The sequence below is a fragment of the Phyllostomus hastatus genome, unplaced genomic scaffold (genome assembly GCF_019186645.2).
Source record: "Phyllostomus hastatus isolate PE091 unplaced genomic scaffold, TTU_PhHast_1.1 phas_contig_150, whole genome shotgun sequence".
In the NCBI taxonomy this organism is placed as follows: domain Eukaryota; kingdom Metazoa; phylum Chordata; class Mammalia; order Chiroptera; family Phyllostomidae; genus Phyllostomus; species Phyllostomus hastatus.
In genome coordinates this window covers 2,271,442-2,294,867 of record NW_025333611.1, presented here as the reverse complement: position 1 = coordinate 2,294,867, position 23,426 = coordinate 2,271,442, and the positions used below count along the sequence as shown (strand labels likewise).

At 66.8% G+C, this 23,426-nt stretch overlaps 1 protein-coding gene across 2 annotated transcripts; it reads left to right on the top strand.

Moving 5' to 3' along the window:
• The first annotated feature begins 427 nt into the window (after positions 1–427).
• FBXL18 (F-box and leucine rich repeat protein 18) lies at positions 428–22,987 on the top strand. 2 transcript variants are annotated; one of them, XM_045821418.1, is made up of 6 exons: positions 538–569; positions 1,679–1,782; positions 3,163–3,378; positions 5,033–6,576; positions 12,100–12,318; positions 19,140–22,987. In XM_045821418.1, exons 4-6 carry the CDS (start codon positions 5,096–5,098, stop codon positions 19,294–19,296), a joined length of 1,857 nt encoding a protein of 618 aa, XP_045677374.1. In that variant the 5' UTR covers positions 538–569; positions 1,679–1,782; positions 3,163–3,378; positions 5,033–5,095; the 3' UTR covers positions 19,297–22,987. The 2 variants fall into 2 exon arrangements, with proteins under 2 accessions (XP_045677364.1, XP_045677374.1); XM_045821408.1 differs by lacking the exon at positions 1,679–1,782 and having other exon boundaries at positions 428–569.
• The last annotated feature ends 439 nt before the right edge of the window (positions 22,988–23,426 follow it).

The following is a 23,426-nucleotide window of genomic DNA, read 5'->3' as shown; positions in this document are numbered from 1 at the left end:
CGCCTTCCGGCCTGAAGTCACACAAGGGACACAAAGGCTGGAATCATTCAGAGACCCCTGCCAGCGGCTGGTGCCCTGCTTCACTCACGCATTCATCCTTCAGCGTGTATTCTGAGCAGACACACAGCGCTAGGGGTCGGGGGTACGGCCGTAACATGGAAACAGTGTGCCTGCCTTCACGGGACTTCACTTTTGCTGCGCTGTCCCACGGGGCAAGAGCCACGCGTGGCTATTTAAATTTAAAGTCATGAAAGTTAGGAGATCGGGCCAGAGAGCAAGCAGGGAGCCCCTGGGGTCCTCTCAGTTTCGCTCCACGCCTTAGTGGGGCCTGGTTGGCTGCGCCGCACCCAACATGGCGGCCGCGCAGGGCAAGCCGGCGGGCGAGCGGAAGTGCGTAAGAGGGCGCCGGAAGTGAGGGAGGCGAGGCCCCGCCCCCTGCCGGGGTCTCTGTGGAGCCGCGGACGCGCCTGCTTTGAGCATCTCTGGTCAGCTAGGCGTGAGGCCCTGGGGCTGCGGCTCCCGCCGCCGCCGCGGCTCGGTCCTACCTCGACATGGCCAGCTCCGGAGAGGTACGGCGGGCGCCTCTCTCCGCTCTGCTCCTTGCCCCGCGGCGTCGGCCCCGCTCGGGCTTTCCCATCCCGGCTCCGGTTCTTCTGCGTCCTTTTCAGCCCACTCCTTCCTTCCCGTCGGACCCCGGCCCCGCTCCATCCTTTCCACCCCGGCCCTGGCGTCGGCCGGCCCGGGTTCTTTCTGTGCCAGCCCTGAACTCGGCCTCGCCCATTCTCTCCCATCCTGACCCTGGCCTTGCCCCATCCTGCCCTCCAGGCCTTCACCCTGGTCTGCGAAGGCGCCAGCCCTCTCCCCGTCCGGGTGTGCGTGCCTTTCGCAGCACTGCCTTCCTGACCCCCAGAGTTCTCCCCCGCCTCCCCGCCCCGTTTCCAGGCTCCGGCAGGCCTCACAGGCTCTTTCCCCGTGCCCCCACGGATCCCCCACCCCCACCCCCGACCGCCCCACGTCCCGCCCTTAGTCTCTGAATGCTCGGTTGAAGTCCAGCCCGTTTTTGGGGGGGCTACTTGTGTGACTTGGCGGGTAGTAAAGGAAAGGCCATTTCCACTGGGGGACTTAGGAGTTACCCAGAATTCCTTCGCCAACGCTCCACCAATCTGGGTCCAATGGAGAACCCACCGACTCTCTCTGTAAAGTATTGCAAGATATCTTCTCTGCAGACCAGAGTCTGGGGGAATCTGGACTCGGACTAGTGTCTTCCCTTTTGTTGCTCCCCGCCTACCTTTGTGTGTTTCTATCCGTCATCCGCGACTGCGAGCACGTTTCCTGACCTGGGGGTTTGCCTAGGGCTGGGGGACAGGAGAGGATGGGGCTGGGGTTTGTGGAAGGTGGGTGGGAGTGGCTGACAGCTCCCCTAACTTTGGTGTGAACTCTGCTCAGAAGTGGCCCTCGCGGCCCCCTGCCCCCCCAAGACTGGCGGTGGATGGAAGAGCAGGGAAGCTGCAGCTCCCCGAGGAAGAGCCCTAGGGCGGGCAGCCTGGCTGTGGTGGCAGGTTCTGGTTGGTGGTGTGTTCCTGAGGTCGTGGCTGTGGGGGAGTGTCTGCTGTCTGGTACCTTGGTCATATGGGGTCCCGGCACAAAGGCCCCACCTTCCCTGTTCCTTGAAGCACAGGTTGGGGACCCAGTCAGCGAGGCCTCCTGTTGCATCGCCCGTGAGAGGAGAGAGGAGTCTTGTTCCACCAAGATCCATCCACCAAGAAGGATGTGGAGATCAAGGTCCCTTTTTCTTGGGTGACCAAGGTCCCCTTTTCTTGGGTGGTCTCATTTTTTTATTTTGAAAAATATTTATTTATTTTTAGAGGGGAAGGGAGGGAGACAGGGAAAAATCACTGTGTGGTTGCCTCTCACGTGCTCCCTATTGGAGGCCTGGCCCACAACCCAGGCCTGTGCCTTGACTGGGAATTGAACTGGCGACCCTTTGCTTCTCAGTCCAGCGCTCAGTCCACTGAGCCACACCAGCCAGGGGATAATATTCACACTTTTAAAGTGTACAACTCAGTGGCTTTCAAAAACATAGTCATACTCTGGCTGGGTGGTTCAGTTGGTTGGAGTGTCATCCCATACACCAAAAAGTTGTGGGTTCCGTTCTCCGTCAGGGCACATACCTAGGTTGCAGGTTCCATCCCTGGTCAGTGCACATATGGGAGGCAACTGATTGAAGTTTCACTCTCTCTCACATTGATGTTTTTTACCTCTCTTTCCCTTTCTCTCTAAAACCAATAAACACATTCTTGGGTGAGAGTTAAAGGAAAAAAAAAGGAAAAGGAAATTAGCTTTAAAAATATATGTATGTATATTCACGAGGTTGTGCAGCCATCCTCCTAGTCTGATTCCAGAATGGTGTGTTCTGGTTTTGAAAGTTGCCAGCCCGCAGCGACAGGGCTGAAAAGTCACCGCCCCACGTGGTCCGAGGACTGTGCGCAGTGACTCATTTACCCCTCACACCAGCCCTGTGAGGGGCCCTGTTTCTGTCCCTAAATATTGTTTCTTTTCTTTTTGTTTAAAGATTTTTGGGGAAAGATTTTATTTATTTATTTTTAGAGAAGAGAAGAGAAAGAGAGGGAGAGAAACATCAGTGTGTGGTTGCCTTTTGCTTACCTGCTACTGGGGACCTGGCCCACAACCCAGGCACCTGCCCCGACTGGGAATTGAACCGATGACCTTATGGTTTGCCGGCTGGTGCTCAGTCCACTGAGCCACACCAGTCAGGCTTACTGTTGTTTCTGGGTGGAATTCTCCCCAAGGGTTACACTACAACTTGACATTGTGGGGCAGAGGGGGAGGGCAGCAGATGTCACCAGCGGAGGACCTCGGCCAGTGCGCCTAAGTTGAGTCTGAAACACGCCAGACTTGACCAGAGTCTTTAGCAGGAAAAGTCACTTTGACATTAAAGAAAACGTGCAGTTGCCCTTCGATCGAGTCTCTCGTTTGTGAAGAGAGGTCCCGGTGTGCAGGCGGAGACGAGCTCATAGAGTGTCCCGGGCTCTCGCTCTGCGGCCGAGGTTTCTGGTGAAATGGACTCTCCCTGGCTGGGGAGGCCGGGCTGAAGGCTGCCCTCGGGGACCCCGTGGGAATTCGGCGCCCCTGTGTTTTCAGGACACGCCCAGCGATGGCGACGCACCCCCCGCCGCGGCCGAGGTGCCGGCCGGCGCCCACCTGCTGGGCTTCTCAGACGAGATCCTGCTGCACATCCTGAGCCACGTCCCCAGCACGGACCTGGTGGTGAACGTCCGGCGCACCTGCCGGAAGCTGGCGGCGCTGTGCCTGGACAAGAGCCTCACCCACACCGTGCTGCTGCAGAAGGACTACGAGGTGAGGGGCAGGCGCGGGCGTGGCCGGGCGCGTGTGGGCCAGGGATGGGGGACAGCCGAGACGCCCGTCTGTGTGGAGGGGTGCTGTGCAGCTCATGGCGGCGGGGGGCGGGTGCCCAGACTCCCGACAGGAACAGCCTCCAAGACACCTGCGTGACAAAAACTAGGGGCCGAAAAGTACAGGGAGCGTGCCGCCCGGGAGGAGGGTGCAGGTATCAGGGACCTCGTGCGGGAGGGCCTCGGGCTAGGAGGGAGACTTACCTCTGCAGCCGGCTCCGTGGCAGATGTGGGAGGGGCGGCCCCACTGACACCCCACCAGCAGGGCGCCTGCTGTCTGCTTGCTCTGAGTCCTCGCCAGCACTTGGCGCTGTCGGTCTTTTGAGCTTTAGCCGTTCTGATGGGCGGGGCGTGGTATCTCAAGGTGCTGTTCACTCACGTTCCCCGACCAAGGCTGCTGTCAGTGGGCTATGCCTCCGTCAGCTGTGCGGGCCATCGGGAGAGCTTTTCAGAAGGGGTCGTGCGAGGCTGTTGCCCGCTCACCACCATCTCCCTTCCTCTCAGCGAGGTCCGAGGGTCCCGCGTGTGTTCTGGACGCGAGCCCTGGGTCAGGCACACGCATTATGAGTGTTTTCTTTCGCAGTCCGGGGCTTGCCGTCCCACTTCCTCGACAGTGGATTTGGTGGAGCACAAGCCTGTAATTTTGGTGAAGGGCTTGTTACTGAACTTTTGAATTCATGCTGTTTGTATTCTGTTGAAGAAACCCTTGTGACTTGGCCAGTGCGGCTCAGTGGACTGAGCCTTGGCCTGCAAACTGAAAGGTTGCCGGTTCGATTCCCAGTCAGGGCACATGCCTGGGTTGCGGGCCAGGTCCCCAGTTGGGGGCGTGCAAGAGGCAACCAATTGATGTTTCTCTCCCTCTCATTCTCCTTCCCTGCCTATCTGTCTAAAAATAAATAAGTAAAATCTTTAAAAAATAAAAAATTTTACTTATTGATTTGAGAGAGAGAGAGAAATGTCGATTTATTGTTCCACTTACTTTCGCACTCGTTCATTGATTTTTGTATGTGCCCTGACGGGGGGTTGAACCTGTGACCCTGGTATTTCGGGATGCTGCTCTAACCAGCTGAGCTGCCCAGCCAGGGTTAGAACTCTGTTCCTTTCCGTGACTGAATAGTATTGCGTAGCATGGATGGGCCCCATTTGTTCTTTATTCGTCCGTGGGCGGACACTTGGGTTGCCCCTACCCTTTGGACCATCGTGGAGATGCTGCCATGGGCATGCTTTCGGTTTCCGTGGGTGGGCACCCCGGGGTGGGATTGCTGGGTCACCGCTGCTGGTGACTCTGGGTGCGGTTTTTGAGGCACCGCCACCCTTCCTGCCGCAGCTGCACCGTTTCACCCTCCCAGCAGGGGGCTCTTGGCTGTCGGGTGGAGGTGAGTGTGTGGGGAGAAAGAGGAGGTGCCAGCTCTCCCCGGAGTGTCCCCTCTGCCCGAGGGTGGGGCCTCTGTGGGTCCTCGTGGGCCCTGATGGTCTGGGGCGAGGGCGACCCTAGGGGTTGGCGGGACGCTAGACGCTAGACGGCGGCTCCCTTCGCTCCCGGCGCCTAACCCTAACCCTAACCCCCCCTTGCTGTCCCCACCCGCCCTGTCCTGCAGGCCAGCGAGGACAAGGTGAAGCAGCTGGTGAAGGAGATCGGCCGGGAGATCCAGCAGCTCAACATGGCCGGCTGCTACTGGCTGTCGGGCTCCACGGTTGAGCACGTGGCCCGCTGCCGCAGCCTGGTGAAGGTGAACCTCTCTGGCTGCCACCTGACCTCCCTGCGCCTCTCCAAGATGCTGTCGGCCCTGCAGCACCTGCGCTCCCTGGCCATCGACGTGAGCCCCGGCTTTGACGCCAGCCAGCTGAGCGGCGAGTGCAAGGCCACGCTGAGCCGCGTGCGGGAGCTCAAGCAGACGCTGTTCACGCCCTCGTACGGGGTGGTGCCCTGCTGCACCAGCCTGGAGAAGCTGCTGCTCTACTTCGAGATCCTGGACCGCACGCGCGAGGGCGCCATCCTCTCGGGCCAGCTCATGGTGGGCCAGAGCAACGTGCCGCACTACCAGAGCCTGCGGGTATTCTACGCCCGCCTGGCGCCCGGCTACATCAACCAGGAGGTGGTGCGGCTCTACCTGGCCGTGCTCAGCGACCGCACGCCCGAGAACCTGCACGCCTTCCTCATCTCCGTGCCCGGCAGCTTCGCCGAGAGTGGGGCCACCAAGAACCTGCTGGACTCCATGGCCCGCAACGTCGCACTGGACGCCCTGCAGCTGCCCAAGTCCTGGCTCAACGGCTCGTCCCTCCTCCAGCACATGAAGTTCAACAACCCCTTCTTCTTCAGTTTCAGCCGGTGCGCGCTATCCGGCGGCCACCTGATCCAGCGCGTCATCAACGGCGGCAAGGACCTGCGCAGCCTGGCCAGCCTGAACCTCAGCGGCTGTGTCCACTGCCTGTCCCCGGACTCGCTGCCGCGCAAGGCGGAGGACGACATCGACAGCGGCATCCTGGAGACGCTGGTGGAGGCCTGCTGCAACCTGCGGCACCTGAACCTCTCGGCCGCCCACCACCACAGCGCCGAGGGCCCCGGCCGGCACCTGTGCCAGCTGCTGGCCCGGCTGCAGCGCCTGCGGTCCCTGGCCCTGCCCGTCTGCTCCGTGGCCGACTCGGCACCGTGGGCCGGCTGCAAGCCCGCCCAGCCCGCCATGCACGCGGTGCCCTGCGGCTTCGGCAAGAAGGTGCGCATCGGCGTGCAGACGAGCCCCAGCCCCTTCCCGGGGCAGGCGGGCCCCCAGCCGTCCTCCGTGTTCTGGTCTCTGCTGAAGAACCTGCCCTTCCTGGAGCGCCTCGAGCTGATCGGGTCCAACTTCTCCTCCGCCATGCCGCGCAACGAGCCCGCCATCCGCAACTCCCTCCCGCCCTGCAGCCGGGCGCAGAGCGTCGGGGACTCAGAGGTGGCCGCCATCGGCCAGCTGGCCTTCCTGAGGCACCTGACGCTGGCGCAGCTGCCCAGCATCCTGACGGGCTCCGGGCTGGTCAGCATCGGCCTGCAGTGCCAGCAGCTGCAGTCCCTCTCGCTGGCCAACCTGGGCATGATGGGGAAGGTGGTCTACATGTCTGCCCTCTCGGACATGCTGAGGCACTGCAGGCGGCTGAAGGACCTCAGGTGAGGGCCGGCAGCCCCTCCGCGGCCTCGGCCGGCCCGCCGGGGCCTGGGGGTGGCGGGGGGAGAGCAGGGCCCTTCGTCGGCGAGCATCGGCAGACCTGCCGTGCACCTGGCCGGACGAGCCAGACCCAGACCGGCCCTCCGGGGGCCGAGAGGCTGGGGCCAGGGCCTGACCAGGACCCTGGGCAGGGATGGGCTCTGGGCGGTGCGGGGTTTCGGGCAGCCGCAGTCGGCAGGGTCGGGGAGCCAGGCGGGTGTTCACGAGCCGTGGTGCCGAGCCTCCGGTCGCCCTCATGACAGGCTGTCGGGGTGGCTGAGCCACAGGGGCTGCTGTGGACAGGATTTCCAGCCCCCCGGGCACCAGGAGGGGTCCGGCCTCCAGCTGGGAAAGGCCCCTTTGCATCCCACCTGGGGTGTGGACGGAGGAGATGGAGGGCGGGGCTCAGAGGTGGGGGCCGCACTGCTGAGAGGTGAGGGTGGTCCCCTCTGGGGCAGGTGGGGGGTCCGACCCAGAGGGAGAGGGGGTGCAGCGTGCGGCCTCGGAGAACTCACCCTGGGTTCTCACCGTGGGGCCGCTGGCAGGCCGGGGGCCCCTGCGTCCCGCTGTGGCCGGCGGGTGTTGTCGTGAGGGCCCAGCCCTCTGGTGAGAGGGTCAGTCTTCGCTGCCCTGAGACGCAGTTGGAAGTCTTGATAGATCCGATCTTGGGAAGCTGCACTACGTCCCAGAAACCCCCCCTGGCGTGGTGGTGGCGGCAGACCTCGGCTCTGCTGGGGAGGAGTGGGGGCGGGCCTTGGGTCGGTGGTCTGGTCTCCGTGAGAGGCTGGAGCCAGAGGGCGCGGCGACGTGTCACCGTGCCCACCAGGAACGGCCTGGCCTAGGGCCGAAGCACAAATGCTTACTCGGTGCTGCGGGCCAGAGCCGGGGGCTTCCAGGCCCCGGCTGTGACCCCTGTCATGGAGGCGGCCCTATGACACGGCCCTCTGACGAGGCGGAGCAGGTCGAGGGAGCCCCAGCGTCCTCCTGCCGTGTAGGATCGACGTGCCCTGGGTGACGGGAGCCGCCGTCTCTGTCCCCGTGCCCGCCTCTCGCCCAGGGCGTTCGAAGTGCCTGCTGCGTGCAGAGCCGCCGGGGGCTGGCAGAGCGCCGGGGCTCCCGCCCTCCAGGCTGCAGGGCTGGGCTCCGGGTGCCAGGCCTCCCCGGAGCTGGGGGGGGCGTGGGGGCAGCCTCCGAGCTGGTCCGGGGGACCTGGGTGGAGGAGGGTCCCGGGGTCGGACACCCGGGGTCAGCCTGGGGCTGCCTGTGCCCGGCTCCCCCACCCGCGAGGTGGGACTTAGGGCGAAAGGGACTCTTCCCGAGAGGGCAGGTGGGGCGGGCGCGTCGCCCGTGGCCTAGCTCCTCGTCCACTCAAATGTGCGAGCGCCCTGCACGGCAGGTGCTGCCCCAGGACCGGGGACAGCGAACAAAGCAGGGACCCCTGTCCGTGGGAGACGGCCCGGCACCGAGCGCAGGCACTGAAAGCGCGTGGCAGGGCGCCGGCCGGCAGGTGCCGGGCGGAGGGCAGCGCGGGGCGAGGGCGCCCGGCTGCGGGGCGGCGGTCCAGGAGGACTCCGTGGAGGAGGCGAGAGCTGAGCGAGGGCTTCAGGGACTTGAGTGTGCGAAGCAGCACCAGGGGAGAGAACATTCCAGACCAGTCGGTCACGGCGCACCAGCCGGCAGTACCCACAAGCCACAGGGCGACCCACCTGTAAACAAGTTCAAGTGCAACGAAATCCCGCCCTCGGTCCTTCGGCGACATTGGCCACGTTTCAGGTGCTCGGTGTCCGTGTCGCGAGTGGCCAGGTGTTGGGCAGCGCGCGTGCGGAAGGGACACCCCTAGCACAGGGAGGGACACCCCTAGCACAGGTTGCTCTGCCGCACGGAGCTGAGTTAGCGCAGGGCTGGAGGCGGACGTGCCGGGTCTCCCAGGCGCAGCAGGGGCCCAGGACACTGGCGGTGCTTCCGGGGGGAAGGGCCGGTCACACAGCCGTGCTGAGAAAGACCAGGGGGCCAGGGCGGGAGGCTGCCGGGGCAGATGGAGATGGGACGGAAGGCAGGGTGGCCGAAGTGGCCGGATCCTGACTTTCCGGAGAATGTGCTGACTGATCAGATGTGTGGGGTGAGGGTTGGGCAGAGCGGGCCACAGGCGTCTGGCCTGGGGGGCTGAGCCGGAGCAGCTGCCCTCGCCGAGGAGGGAGGTCGTGCGGGGCGGGCGTGTGTGTGCCAGCGTGAGCGTGAGACGCCCCGGGCCCTGTCGGGGAGCCAGCTGCAAGCCAGCACGGGGGGGACAGGAGAGACCATACCACAGGCAGGGGACAGGAACTGGTCGGGGTGGGGGAGGGAGGAGGAGGGACCAGCTCAGGAGACCGGGCTGCAGCCACAGGGAGGGAGGAGGCGGGTGGAGAGGGCAAGGGTTCCAGAAGCTTCAGGAGGAGGCGGCAGCCGCAGCTGCTGTCCAGCCGTCTCGGTCATGATGGTGCTTCTCCTGTGCCTGCGGGTGTCGACCCCTTTTCAACAGCCCCAGGAGGGTAGCTGTTATCGACCCATTTTGCAGACGAGGAGGGTGAGGCCCAGAGAGCTGGTGAACGTGCCCGGGGACACAGCCGGTCGGTGGTTATTGAGTGGGGCAGTGCAGCACATTCAGTGGTCACCGAGTGGCTTCGCTGGCCTGGGAGGGGATTCCCGTGGTCCGGGTCTTCCTCGGGGGTGGGGCTGTGTGTGCACGGCCAGAGTTGTGTGGCTGGGGGGCGGGGGCCCGTGGGGCTTGGATAGACGGCTTTTGTGGGCTGCCTGAGAACCCGACCACAGCTCATAATGGCTCCTCTGTGCACGCCGGCTGCCAGGAGCCACGTCCGATCGGGGCCGAGGACTGCCCGTTCAGAACGAACACTGGCTCTTCCTAAATGCGGCCAAGTGGCCCCCGCACTCTGGATCCTTGCCTTCTTTGGGGAGGCCGGGGTGAAAGGAGCAGGTGCTGCCGGCTGTGTGGGCGGCAGCCGCAGACTGGGGGCGGGGCGGGAGGGGCGGGGGGCGTTCTGCACTCTGCAGAGGCTGGGGCACACGGGCAGCTCCTGTACCTCCCGGTGTGCCTTCCCGAGGTGGCAGCCCTCGGGGTCCCAGGCTGGCCGCTGCTGCTGCTGCCGCTCCCGCCAGGGCGACCCGTGAATTTGAGCTCTGTGCAGCCAGGCCTGGCTGGGAGCCGCCTCTGTGCAGCCGGGGCGCTCCCGTGGGGAGGCGGTGCCGGGGCCTGGCTGGCTGCAGGTCTGTGGCACACCTCGGCAGCCAGAGGGTCACAGCTGGACAGAGAAGGGCACCGTCCCTCCTGGGACTGACGAGGCCCTGCCTCGGGGAGCAGGAAGGGAGGGGCATTGCCCTGAGTCACCCTAGGCCACCGGCCACCTGGAATCAGGGAGGCGTCTGGGCAGATGCGAGAGAGAGCCGTTGGGAGCCAGGCCCCGGAAGCTGTCCCAGGATCATCCTAGAGGCCTGGGTGCTGCCGGGCAGGCTGAGAGTGGGGGTGTGGGGGTGGGGGGAGCAGCCCGAGCCCTGCCTGTGCCCACGGAGCCTCCGGGAAACTGAGCCACCTCTCCAGGAGTTGGGTGGGTGTCCAGATGGCCAGATCCTTCCTGGTTAGGGGCTGGGGCAGAGCTGGTAGGGAGAAGGGCCGCAGGCCCCCCTGGGCAGAGCCAGTCATGGGGGGCACCTTTTCCTCATCCTGTGCACTCACCACAGACCCCGAAGGTCACTCGCCTCAGGTCCGCTCCGCCAGCCCACTGAGGGGGCGGGGAAGGGTGGACCGGGCGTTCCCCGCAGGCCTGCCCACCTGATCACCTGCAACAGGTGGCGTCCTGCAGAGTGGGAGGGCCTGGACATGGCTGGCTAGTCGGAAACATTTTAAAATGTGCATGCACACAGCACACGTCTGCCGACCTGCCTGCCTACCTGGTCCGTGACCCAGGAGGTCGGAGCGAGGACTCGGCCGCAGCACAGACCTGCGGCGCCACCTAGTGACGGAGACGCAGGCCTGTCCCTCCCCGCGCCGCTCAGCTCAGCAGTCGGGTGCCTGCAGGGCTCTCGCTGGCAGAGAGGTGCTCCCTGCAGGCGGTTCCAGAAGCTGTTCCTGACAGAACCAAATAGCGTGCCCACGCGCTTCCTTGAGAAAAAACGTGCACAGCTGTCGTGGGCGCGGCACGTGCTCACTGTCCCGGCCCCGCGGGGCGAGGGCGCTGCCCTTCCCTCTGCCGGGCGAGCCTGCGGCTCTGCGCTGCGCTGTGCCCAGGGCTCAGTCCCAGCTCCTTCGGGTGCAGCTCGTTCAGGGGCCCAGGGGCTGGCGCGTGCTCCACTGGGGACACCCGGCTGCCGGCTGGGGCCGCCTGGGCAGCCCGGCTGGAGGCCTCCCTCTTGCGCCCCTGGGACTGTAGGCAGGAGGCGACTTGTGGCTTCCCGCAGTCACCCCGGGAGCACCCGAGTTTCTCCAGCAGCCGTGGTGTCGGGAGCTTGCCAGAACTTGTGCTTGCATCGTACTAAACCCCGTCCGGGCCGGCCTCCCGATGGCCTGTCGGTGCCCTGTGGCTTCGGACGGCAGGGCACAGGACAGAGGCCGTGCCGGGGCGGGCGCCTGTTGGGCCGCTGCTCCAACGACCGTCTGTCCTCGCAGACCCGACTCTGAAGGCCCCTCCCCGTGGTGTGGCCCGTCTGTGTCCCTGGGCGGCGGGGCGGCGGAGACCAGTGCCAGGCCTGTGCAGCTCCCTCGGGGGTCGGGGACTGCTCCTTCCTCCCCTGCGTCCTGGTTGGCTTGGCCTCTCTCTGTGTTGCTGTGTCCAGAGAACCGGGGCTCTCTCCCCCCGCTGGGGACTTGGGGGGCCTGGACAGGGACTCCCTGTGCCCAGGGCAGGCCGGCTGCCTTCTCGGGGTGGTGCGGACATTTCCCGCCCACACTGGAAGCCCCTCCTTTTACAATGCGAGGTCACCGCTGCAGACCTCCTTGTGGGGCCGGCCGGGAGGTCGCCAGCCCGGCCCCCTCAGCTTGTGCTGAGAAGAGGCCTCGTGGGGTTCCTTTTGGGCGAGCTGTGCAGATGGAGGGCTCACCCTGCCCCTGGGGAGGGGCATCTGCACTGTGGGCAGGGGTGTGGCCCGGAGAGACGCAGTCCCGGGTCCGACACAGTTTCTCCCGGGAGTGACTTGCACACAGTGCTGGGGCCGTGGGCAGGCGACGGCGGCGGCTGCGTGGATTTGCTGGCCGGCCTTGGGGAACACGGGGGATGTGGAGGGAGGGGAACAGCGTCACTGTGGCCTGCGGCAGGGGGTTGCCGCCTGGCCAACACTGTCTGGTGCTGGGTGCCGGGCCTGCTGCTGGCTAGGGAGGCCTGGGTCCCTGCCGTGCTCGGGGCCCAAGACCAGAGGCCCCACCCACTGCACACATGTCTGCCCCCCAGCAGCTCCGGCGGGGGCCTGCCGGCGGGACTCACACCCCTCTCCCCCCACAGGCTGGAGCAGCCCTACTTCAGCGCCAACGCCCAGTTCTTCCAGGCACTGAGCCAGTGCTCCGCGCTGCAGCGGCTGTGCCTGGTCTCCCGCAGCGGCACCCTGCAGCCTGAGGCCGTGCTGGCCTTCATGGCCCGCTGCCTGCACGTCGTCGTGTGCCACATGTTCACCGGCGAGTCCCTGGCCACCTGCAAGAGCCTGCAGCAGACCCTCCTCCGGAGGTGAGTGGGGGGGGCCCTGGGTGTCGCTCTCCCCCTTCCAGGCTCCCTCGAGTGCCCCACAGCTCCTTCCTGGAGTTCAAGACCGCCGGGCAGAGGGTGTTTTCTGTCCACCGCAGGGCCTTCTCCTCTCCTTGCGTTCCCTCGGCCACGGGGTCAGTTTTCTACAGCTGAAGCCCCCTCGTGCCCAGCGGCCAAAGCATTCTCGCCTTCCAGCCCCTGAGACATTGCCTCCTGGGTCCCCACAGAGCAGCCGTGGGAGTGGGGGAACAGTGGTGCATTGTGGGTGTTCGGCCTCGGACCTCCGTGTTGCCTCAGTTTCCCCGCAGCCCTCCTGTTCCGGGGCTCCGTGCAGGGCCCCCTTTGGGCTCAGCAGTCACGTCTCCGTAGTCTCCAGCCTGCGATCGTCCCCGGTCCTTCCTGATCTCTTGTGACCCTGACGCTCGAAGAGCACTGGTGCTTGGCAGAGTGGCCATCGGCGTGGGTTCGCCTGATGTCTTTTGGCCAGAAAACTGCAGAAGTGACGGTTTTCTCCCTTCGAAGTCTCCCTTCGAACGCGGACGCACGAACAGTCGTGGGGAGACCGCGCAAGAGTCCTCACACGCCCTGTTTCCTGCCGGACCGGACCGGCCCCGCCAGCCCCCACGTCCCCGTGGGGCCCGGCCCCAGGGCCACTCCGGCGTCTGCCCAGGGACGCTCTGCCGTTTCCGTTCTTCCTCTGTGTCGGTTAACGGGGCCTCGGAGCGGGGACAGCCCCGTCCCCTCCCCCGTCTGTTCGTGGGTTCCCTGGACTGTCTCCTCGCAGGACATGGCCCCGTGGGTGTCTCCCTGCTTCGGTGGGCTTCGGCCCACGGCTCACACGGCTCCTGCCGGTGCTCGGGCCATCCCAGGTGTGGCCGCGGGCTCTTCCACCCCGGGTCCGGCCCTTCCTTTCCGAGCGCCTTCTTACTCTCCGCCGCCACGGGGTGCTCCGGGTTCGTGCTGCATTTTCCTGCCCGGCCCCGGAATCGGCCCTGGTTCTCCGTGTGGGGAGGAGCGTTGAGAAGCCAAGATGGGGCATTAGGGTGCCCGCTGCCCCGGGGAATCACCCCCTCCCGGCCCTCTCCGGGACAGAGCAGGAAATTGGTCGGTGCACCGCCCCCGCCCCCAACCAGCGTCTGCACTCATGTCCAGCGAGTTCGTGCCGACACCTCCGACTCCAGCCGGCCTCGCGGCTTCCTCGCAGCCCGCCCTTCCTGTCTCGTGGGCCCGCCCCCCCGCAGCTGCGTGCAGCCTGGCCCGGGCGTCCACACAGTGCCGCTGGACACCTGCGGCCGTTTCAGAGGTGCTGGCCTGAGGGGGCCGCGTCTGGAGGGTGGACGCGCATGCGCCCTCTGTCTCAGCCTCCCGGTCTCCAGGCAGAGCACCGCCTCCCCAGGCTCTGGGGTTGTTCCTGGGTCTCCAGCCCCTGGGATGGGGGCCTCCGTTCCACTTGCTGTTCCTGTGCCGTGATGCAAAGACCTTTGACCTCTGGGTTTTCTGCATCTCTGCCCTTTGTTCAGATTTGGTGGCGGGGGCTCCTTGGGTGCAGGTGGGTGAAGGTGGTGGATTTAAGAACATCGGTCTCCCTGGGGGCTGGGGTCCCCTCCTGCGCCCTGCGGGGGACTGTGTGGCAGGTGGGTGCCCTCTGGCCTGCTGTCCTGCACAGCTGGGCCCAGCTGCCCAGTGAGGGTGGCCGTCCTGGAGTCGGAGTGGGGTTCAGGGGAGCCCCCAGAACTGGAATGCGGGTCAGGGGTGCTTCTTGGGGAGAACTTGACCTGAGCTGGTGGGGCGGGGGCAGTCGGAGACCTCTGCGGAGGGAGTGCCGTGGTGCCCCTGAGGGAGGGCTGGTGGTGGGCGCCCTCATTTCAGCATGGCCAAGAGGGTCGCAGCTTCCTCCTCCCGCTTTCTGTGCCCCCACTGGTGGGGGAGGTGACAGGGTGGAGGCCCAGCTGTTCCCAAAAACCGGGCCGGGCCGTCAGCCAGGTCTGCAGAACCACGGGGCCCGGCGGCCCAGTGGCGGGGACTGCGTGGTGGACCGCATCTCTGCGGTTTGCCAGTGGATTTCCCCAGAGAAACCCCGGCTGAGGTTTTCCTCTCCCGGCTGTAAAGGTAACTCGCGTCTGTAGTATCTCTACAAACGCAGACGCTGCGTCGAGCCATCGCTGAGTGAAGGCTCCTTGCGGCCCCACCAGCCGGCGGTCCCCGTGGCCCGCAGACCGGGGTGGAGCTCTTACTCGGTTCCCGCCTGGTTCTTCTGATTTCACGCTCGTCGTGGATTTCTCCTGTCGATAAATGACGCCGCAGACCATCTTTGTAAGTGCTGTTCGGTGCCCGTCATGCGGGGTCGCGGCGGCTTCCATGGCTGGCATGGCTGACTGCCGGGCGCTCGGGGGTCGGAGGGCTAGCTTTGTTACACGCCGGACGGCTCCCAGCGCTGGGCCTCAGGAACCCGGGTGCAGGTGGGGTGCTGCCGCTCTGCCCAGTTGTGGGGGCAGTGGCTGGCTCTCTCGGGTTGGGGGTGTGGCGGTGAGCATGCCTTGGTCCCGTTCCGTGGCCTCCGTGTGTGCTCCTGCAGCAAGCCCGGGTCCCGGGGCCTGCCTGCTCCCCGGCCCCCAGCCCCCACCTGCTGCACGAGGCTCACAGGCTGCAGGACGCTCCGGTCAGCGGGCCGCACCCACGCCGGGTCTGCTGACAGCCCCACCGACGACGGGAGCAGCCTCTTCCTGTGCGTCTGCGCAGATGTCTTCCCGGAGGCGCGCTGCGGGGCGGCTCCCCCAGGGGTCTGTCCAGGCGGGGAGGCGGCGTGGGCCTGGATGAATGTCCGCATAGACAGGGTGGGCCGGCCTTCCTGCCCCTCTGGGCTGCGGGGTCCCTGCTGCTTTCCTGCAAGTGCCCAGCAGGTGGCGCCGTGGCTCACAGTAACCTGCACTCCACCTCAGCACTTGGGTTGGTCCCCTCCGCCCGCTGGGCCACCAGGTGAACCCGAGGCGCTGGAGACCAGACCTCCCTGCCTCATCTTCTGGCGCCCCTCCTTTCTCACCCTTTCCCTGCCTCCAGCTCAGAGGCACTGGGCCGGAGCAGCACCTGGTGCCTGACCTGTCGCTCACCTGCCTCTCTCTCCCTGTGACTCAGCCGCGGGGCGGGGCGGGTGTCCCGTCTGCAGCACTCTCACCGGAGAGAGTGTCAGCTGGGTCATCAACAGTCATTTCTTTTTCTTTTCAGAGACGGGGAAGGGAGGGAGGAAGACAGGGAAAGAAACTCCCACGTGAGAGAGAGAAACACTGGTTGCCTCTTTTGTACTGGCCTGCAGCTCAGGCACGTGCCCTGACCGGGAATTGAACCATCGACCTTTGGGTGCACAGGCTGGCGCTCAGTCCACTGAGCCACACCAGCCGGGGCTGCAGTTGTTCTGTGTGGCCGGGGCCCTTGCGGGTCTGGCAGTGGACCTGGGTTTGGGCCCCTGGCGCTTGGAAGCTCTGGCCTTGGGTGGCTGCTCCCTCAGTTGTAAGGCGAGTTCAGGACGGGCCTGGCTTTCTTGCAGGGCTGAGAACACGCCGACTGGCCCGCAGGTGGAGGCGGGGAACCAGCGGGGGGCCTGCAGTCAGCGGGACGGGGTGCGGCTGGTGAGTGGCGAGGACGCGCTGCTGCCCTCGGAGGGAGAGCCTGTCGTGGAGGAGCCAGGCGTGTTCAGGAAGGACAGTGGGGCGCAAGTGTTTCTTCTCCTTCGCTGCACGAAGGGTCTTGGGGATTCGGGAAACCTGTGTCGTCACTTGGGGAGGCCAAGGGGGGTCTGCTGGGAGTGGACCCTGCACCGGCCCCCCTGCACCCCAGTCCCTCGGAAGGCAGGTCACCAACAGGCCTCTCCGTGCCTGCAGCCTCTGACCTGCACCGCCGGCTCCAGTGGTCCAGGGCCCGCGGCTTTGCGCTTCTGTCCCTCCGCGTGGGACCCGGGGACTCCGCAGCAGGCCAGCAGCCGTCGGCCCGGGGCAAGTGTTTCAGCCCCAGGTCCGTCGGGCCCGTCCTCTGTGCGGGGGCCGGAGCCCACCGCTCCCCCTGGTCTCGAGGCGGGTTGCCGGGCAGAGCCGGGGTCTGCGCGGGCCCAGGTGGGCGCCGTCCCCACAGGCAGCTGGGCTCTGTGAGCCTGCGGTGGGTGTTCCTCGTCGGCCCCAGGGCCCCAGGGCGGCTGACCTCTGGCCGCTGTCTGCCTCGGTGCTTCTCGAATGTGGTGGTTGTAGCGCAAGTGAGGTTCATGAAGTGTCTCATCCCTGTGGCTCTTCTGTAAGACCTTTACGTGGGGGGGAGAAGCTGTCAACTTCCGTTTTGTTTCTAGTTTCCCAGGCAAAGACGCAAACCCAGCAGGTGGTCCTTAGGTGCAGGGTCACTCCTGCTCCCTGGAGTGCTCAGAGCCAGCCTCCGGGCCCGAGCCTTCCCGGCCCTGCGGCCCTGCGCCCTGCGTGTGTGCGGACGGCCCGGGTGGGCGCCTCCTGCGGTGCGGTCAGCCCCGCCCCCACCGCTGCGGTGGCGGAGTGAGCTTGACGTCTCTCAGACGTCTTTTCGTCTTTTCGGAAGCCCCCGTGATGCCTCAGGCCCCCCTCGAGGGGCCGGCCCTTCTGCCCAGCTGCTCCGTGACCCTCGGGGTCACGCCCCTCATGTCCCCTCTCGCTGCCTCTCCTGGGGGCCGGGCGGCGAGCTTGCTGGTGCTGGGCTTCAGAGTCAGGCAGCAGCCCCGTGCGCAGGCGCTGTGCCTGGCTCCTGTGGGTCCTGCCTCTTCGGTCCCGAGGTGACAGCCCGGTGGGGGCGGTTCCGGGGAGGCCAGGGCTGCTGCCCAGTGCCGGGCCTGGGGGGTTCCGCAGGAGGCCTCGCAGGCCTGGCCTTTGTCCCCCAGGCCAGAGGCTGTTGGAGACGTGGTTGATGAGCCCCGGTCCGGGGAAAGGCCTCGAGAGGTGAGCTGTGCTGCCTGCAGCAACCGGCCCAGCCTGGCTTCTAGGCGAGTGTGGCCGGAAGGAGTTTTGTTTCATTTCATCAAATCTGTTTACTTACACCCCAGACTACGCTGAGTCATACCAGAGAATGTTATAACACGCACACAGGGTGCACGGGCTACACAGAGCACATGGGCCGCGCAGCCCCCGCCCGGCCGGGAACTCACCTCCACCCGCAGGCCCTGGCCCCCGGAGGGGTCCCCAGCCCTGCCCTGGGAAGCGAGGGGTTTCTTCCTCTGCGTCCGCCGTCTTCCTCACTTAGTCGTCACCGACTGCAGGCTTTTCTCCGAGCAAGGCCCTCCCCGCGTGGGGACAGTGTGGGCCCAGTCGACGGTGTGGTGGGCTCCTGGTGGGGGGGCCAGGGAGGGGCTTCACAGAGAGAAGGGGCGGGCGTGCTCGTGCAGGGCTGCCCTGGCCCGGGCCCGCCCCGTGCGGACCGAGGGGAGGCCCTCCGAGGGCCGTGGGTTTCCTTCTGGGAGGGCCCCCAGCCGCTACGTTCCTGCGTTTGCTGGGAAAGCATCCCCTTCAGCGAACTGACGGCTTGTTGCAGCCCCGGGCGGCGGGAGGCGGGCAGGCAGGCGCGGCGCCTGCGCGCGCACCCACATCTGAGACTGTTGTGCTTCCAGTCAAGTCGGCGGCGCAGCGGGTGTGCCGGCGAGGACTGGCCTGCGGGGTTCATGGCCACGGACCGCGCTGCCCTCGAGCAGAACGAGGGCAGAACGAGGAAAAGGTCGTGCGCAGAACAGGAGGCGTTTCCTCGGCATCTTTACAGCCCGAACATCAAGTTTTACGAGTGCTTTCCTGGCATCTCCTCGCCAGGAGTCGTTAATCCAGCGCTGGGGCCGCGGGGGAGGGGCAGGGGGGCCGGGAACTGGCTCTCCTCCTCCCCTTGCGGCAGGGCGGCGTGCTTTGCTTTTGGCAAGTGCCCAGGTCCCCTGTCGGGCGGCATGTCCCCGCCTCTTGCAGGCCCAGACCCGAGGGACAGACGGTTTCCCTGTGACTAGAGTCACTCTGGGCGTCCTGGCTTGTTCCCGGGGTCCACGGCGTCCCCTTTCTCCATGCGCCCCCCGTGGCGCTGGGCTTTGTGTCCAGGCTGCTGCACGGGGGCCAGTCCCAGGCTGATAGGGAGGGAGGGGCCCGTCTCCCCTGGTGACTGGCGGAGGGACAGTGGCCTGGGCGTCCCCTCCCCAAGCGCTGCTTCCTCAGGTGGGAAGGGGGTCTTGGGGCGGGGGGCGCGGGGCAGCACGTCTCTTGGCGCCCAGCACAGCCCTGGGCCCAGCCGAGGCTCCGCGGAGATTGTCTGCTTGTGCTTTTCGCCCACGGCCTGGAGGGGACCCTGTGGGTGCAGCGGCGGGGAGGTGGTCTGGCAGCCACTTGTCACCTGTGCAGACAGTGGCTCCTGAGTCCCAGTGGCTGCCTTGGTCCCCTTCCCTGGCAGACCTGATGCCTCACCTGACTCAGGCGTCTGCACCGCTCCGGGATTGCCTGTGGGGTTTAGCCCTGTCCCTTCTCTCCGCCCACTGCGGGTGCTGGCCTGGGTTCTGCAACTCCTGGGGCGCTGCCCCCACCCCAAAACCTGCCCCCTCCCACACCCAGGAATGCAGGGGCTGTTCTGACCCATTCTGCCTGCACTCCCTGGCCTGGCGCTCCATGGGGGCCCAGATGGCAGCAGGGTGACGCCCCAGAGACCTCTCCTCCAGCCCCAGCGGGTAGAGTCGGTGCCCCTCTGCGCCAGCCATGGGCGAGGGTCCGGCAGGTGGCCGGGCACCCACGGGTGGGGCGGGCGGCCTCGGGGCTTGCTAACGGCCTCCTCCGCTTCAGTTTCCAGGCGGAGCGGCCCGCGCTGAACGTCGTCATCTTCCCCCTGCTGCACGAGGGCCTGACCGACGTCATCCGGGACGTCCCCATGGTGCACCTGGACGAGATCACCCTGTTCAAGAGCCGAGTGGCCGAGGAGCCGCCCAACCTGTGGTGGTGAGGGGTGGCCAGCAGCAGGCCGAGCCCCTGCCCGGGCCACCTCCGATCTCCTCCGCCTCACCTGCCGGACACCAGGACCCCCGGGTGGGTCACAGGAGGAAAGGAGGCCTCTTCCTGGGCCCCTGACCCCCACCCAGCCCCCCGGGGCTTCCGACGCTTCCTCCTGTTTCCTCCGGTGAGGACCCCTCACTCAGTGGACCGTGGGCTGCGACGGTGCGAGGCGGACAGGCAGGGCAAGCGGGTGGCAGCCTCTCTCAGACCCGGCCGAGGGCGGTTTTGAACTGAGTCACAGACCGTGATGCCCTGGCTCCCTGGGGCTCCGGCCCGGTCCCCGGAGCGCCGTCTGGCCCACACTGCCCCTCACTCCGACCCCCAGGAGTGTCCCTCTGCTCACGTGTCCCTGGCCACCTGCCACCGGGCTGCACGGATGGGTGGCCTGAGGCCCAGGGCTGGGGGAGGCTGTGCATGTGGGTGGGCGTGCTCCCCTGTGAGATGCGCGGCCCCTCCGGTCAGCAGTGCCGCAGCGAGGAGCTTGGAAGTCTTGTGGCTACAGGCGTGGGGGCTGTCTTTCCCAGTAAGACACGCGTGCACCCAGCTGCGCCTCCGGTGTTTCCTGCCAGCCGACGTCGGACCAGGTCCAGGCGGTGCTGGGCGGCGCCCGGGGCGGGGTGGGGGGCTCCCCCGCGGCCGCAGTTCCCTGCGGAGGTCCGTGCTTCTGGGGCAGCGGACGGGCGGGTGCGTGGCAGGGCCGCGCGGGGGTGTTTGAGGCCGGAGCAGTGACCGGCCTCCCCATCCCAGATGGCTGTATTCTGCACTTTAAAAGTCCTGCGCAGCTGTTCCAAAACTGAGGCCCGACCTCCCAGGGTCCAGGGTCCAGGGCCCAGCCCCCGCACCCCCGTGCCCAGCTGCAGCCCCTGCCTTCTCGGCCTCGAGGCCCTCCCGTGCCGGGCGTTGCTGGGCGGCTCCCCACGCTGGGCCTGGCTCATGCTGCCCTCTCCCTCTGGGCTGGGGGTGCAGAGCCCACAAGGCCCTGCTCGCATCCAGCTGCCCTGCTGGTCCTCGACCCTCCATCTTCCTACTCTGTTTCCATGGTGACGGTCGCCCCATTCCACGTAGCTCGTCCTGCAGTTGACGTGCTGTTAACGCACCGGGGACCTGGCCCCTTGGGATCACTCGCACGCCCCTCCCTGAGGTTGAGAAGGGCGCACTGTTCTGCAGTCCTCGTCCTGGGGCGCAGGCCGCCAGTGCTCTGCCGCCCGAGCGCAGCCTGTGCGCCGGCTGCCGGCAGCTGCGCTTTGCTCCGCTCCGCCCCGACCGGGTGATGGCGTGTTTGCAAAGGTGCAGCCGGGCGAGCGCTCCGCCCCCGTCCCCCAGTTCTCCTGCCGTCTTCTGAGCACCACGGGGCACCCTTCCTTCTCCTGGGCTGCAGCTGGGGGCGCTCTGTCTCCAGGTGAGTGCCCCCCCAGCGGCCTCCATCCCACCCCGATTTGCAGCCTTCACCTTCGTGGGCCTGACCCTGCGGCCCAGTCCAGTCTCTCTCGGCCTCGAAGGCTGCGGGATGGACCCCCCCGGGCCCCGAGGGGCGGGGCCGAGCCGCTGTGGGTGAGGGTCTGAGAGGCGGGAGCTTCGCGCCCCCCCAATGCCTGGACTTTTTTCCCCCGGCGGCACCTAGAAACCACCAGGTGAGGGCGATGGGGAAGGTGGGATGCAGCCCAGGAGGAAGACAGGTGACCCAGTCGTCTCTGGGGCCCCCGGCGGCTCTGAGGGTCCTCTCCTTTCACCCAGAGCCCCCCGGGAAGGAATCCAGAGGCTGTGGCTGTGGCTGGAGCCCTTGTCTGACGGCCGCCCCGGCGAGTGCGCACCCCTGCCCGGGAGTGCCGCTCACGCCAACTGACGGTGGGGGTGGGGGCGCGGGCCGCGTCGGGAAGCGGGGGACCATGCTCCGTGTCCCCCACGACCATCCTTTCCCCGAGAGCGGGACGTTCCGCCGCCCCTGCACCCAGACAGGGCCCACCAGATGCTAGTGATGCGCTCATCCTCTCTAAGTGCCGTTTTGGCACCGGTGTTAACTGCAGTTTGCATTCTGCAGCATCTACACTGGGAGGAGAGCCCACCCTAATGGTCCCCAGTCGGCAGAGCCGGGCTGTTAGGCGGCGGGCCATATGCTGCCTGCGGAGAGGGGCCTGGCGCGTGTGTCTGTGCGCACACCTGTGCTCGGCTCTGCGCGTGTGATTGAGTCACTTGTGGACACTCGCGTGTGCGTGGTGTGTGAGCGCGAGCACCACGAGGGAGAGGGGATGAGGAAGGAGAGGCCGGGCGTTTACCGCTTTGTGAAAAGAGAGAGCCCTGCCCCCCCTCCCCCCCGCCGCCCCGAGGCTCTGCCCATCCCCCTGTGCCCGCGCCTCTGCCGAGAGCCCAGGAGGCCGAGCGGGCACACCCTGCTGCCCCGTCCGTCTGACGGGGACTTTTCTCCCTGCCTCCCAGGGCCCTTCTGAGCGCCGAGCAGACGCAGCTCCAGGGACCTTCGTCCCAGGCCCGTGTGCGCGGTGGGAGGGCGCTCTCTGCCCTGGCCGGGTCTGCAGACACCCTGGCTGGGGGACGGGGGCAGCTCCGCAGGGCTGGACGCCGAGGGCCGCCCTCCCGGGGCCGCGGGGACCGAGCGTGGCATGGCCTGGGCTGGAACAGCGGGCAGGGGGGCCTCGGGAGCGTCTGAGAGGGGCACCCGCCGCCTGCTCCTGCCCGGGGCCCTCCGGCCCGTGCCCAGGAGGCCCCTGCCCAGGGCACACGCCCCAGGCCTCGGTGGCACCGGGGCAGCGACAGCCTCCTGCTGCCTTTTTCGCCGCGTCCTTTGCTCCTTTCGGATCTGAGAATCGTTCAGACCGTGTAAGAGAGGAACGGGAAACTGCGGGTGAGGATGCCGGCGTGTGGGTGTGGCCGTTGGCAGTGGGTCCCAGGGTTTCAGCCGGGACACCGGAGGTGAGGGGCTATGGGTGGGACGCGGGTGCCCAGAGTCCCGTGGGCTTGCTCCAGTCCCTCCCTGCACTGCCCGGAAAGGGACAGGGTTGTGCGGGCGAGGCTCAGTGGCCCTGTGGTGGTCACCGGTCTCATCCGCCCCAGGGACGCAGGGTTCTAACCAGAAATGTCCCGGGGTGACCCTGTGTTCTAAAGCTCCCCCAGCACTCCAGGGCGGGCTTTGCGTCACTGCTGCAGGGGCAGAGCACCTCCCACTGCGCTCCTGGCCGGGGGACCGGGGATCATGGTGACCGCGGCTGCTCTTGGCCAGGGCCTGGACGGGCGGGTCTGAGGAGGCCACGCTGCCATGCTCCCCGGCGGCGGCGGTGGGTGTGGGCCGGCCCCTGCAGGGGCGAGGGCGACACGTGGCACACACGGCGGGCCCGGTGGCCCCCCCGGCTGAGGACGCCCCACCCCAGCCCGCCTGCAACTCAGACGGGAGACAGCTGAGCCCAGCGTGCTCCCCGCGGGCGGCGTAGCCTCTGGGGGCCTCACGGTTTGTGTGCTCGGCCAGGCGCTCACTGACCGGATGCGTGTCACCTGCCTTGTGATGACAGACCTCGTCCGCCTGGCGACGCCTGCTCCTGAGTCGTGTGTTCTCACCGCGTTTTGAGTGGGTGTTTTCATGTACATTTGCGGCATGTGGAAAGTTTCCAATAAAGCGGGCTTGGTTTGGAAAAGCAGGTCGCTCTGTGCTCCTTCCAGCGGGGACACGTCGGGCCTTTCCCCTGTGGCCCTGTCCCCAGCCCCGGGGGGCGGCCGAGGCACGCCTGGCACCTGCTGCTCGTCGCGTGTTGAGGAGGGGTGCCTTGCTTGGCTGTGTCGGGATGCCCTGGGTGGAGACACGAGACCCAGAGAGGGGACCGGGCGCTCTCCCACTCTCCGTCAGAAGTGGCCCAGCGCCCTCCCCTTTGCTCCCCCACGGAAGGCCTGGCCTCCGCTGCGGGGCTGGAGATGTGGGCACGGTGACCGGCCAGGCTCTTCTGGCCGCTCCTCCGCGCAGCTCGACAGCAGGGTCGCCGCGGGGCTGTTGCTGGCCGTTCTGGCGTCGTGGGGCGGGCGTGTGGAGGGCCGGGAGCTGGGGCTGCCCTGCACAGTGTGCGCTCAGACCGGGCCTGG

Bases quoted from the DNA above. Each gene is read 5' to 3' on its own strand.
- FBXL18 (XM_045821408.1), top strand. The intron at 3,379-5,032 runs GTGAGGGGCAGG...CCTGTCCTGCAG, and splicing joins TGCTGCAGAAGGACTACGAG to GCCAGCGAGGACAAGGTGAA. The intron at 6,577-12,099 runs GTGAGGGCCGGC...CTCCCCCCACAG, and splicing joins AGGCGGCTGAAGGACCTCAG to GCTGGAGCAGCCCTACTTCA.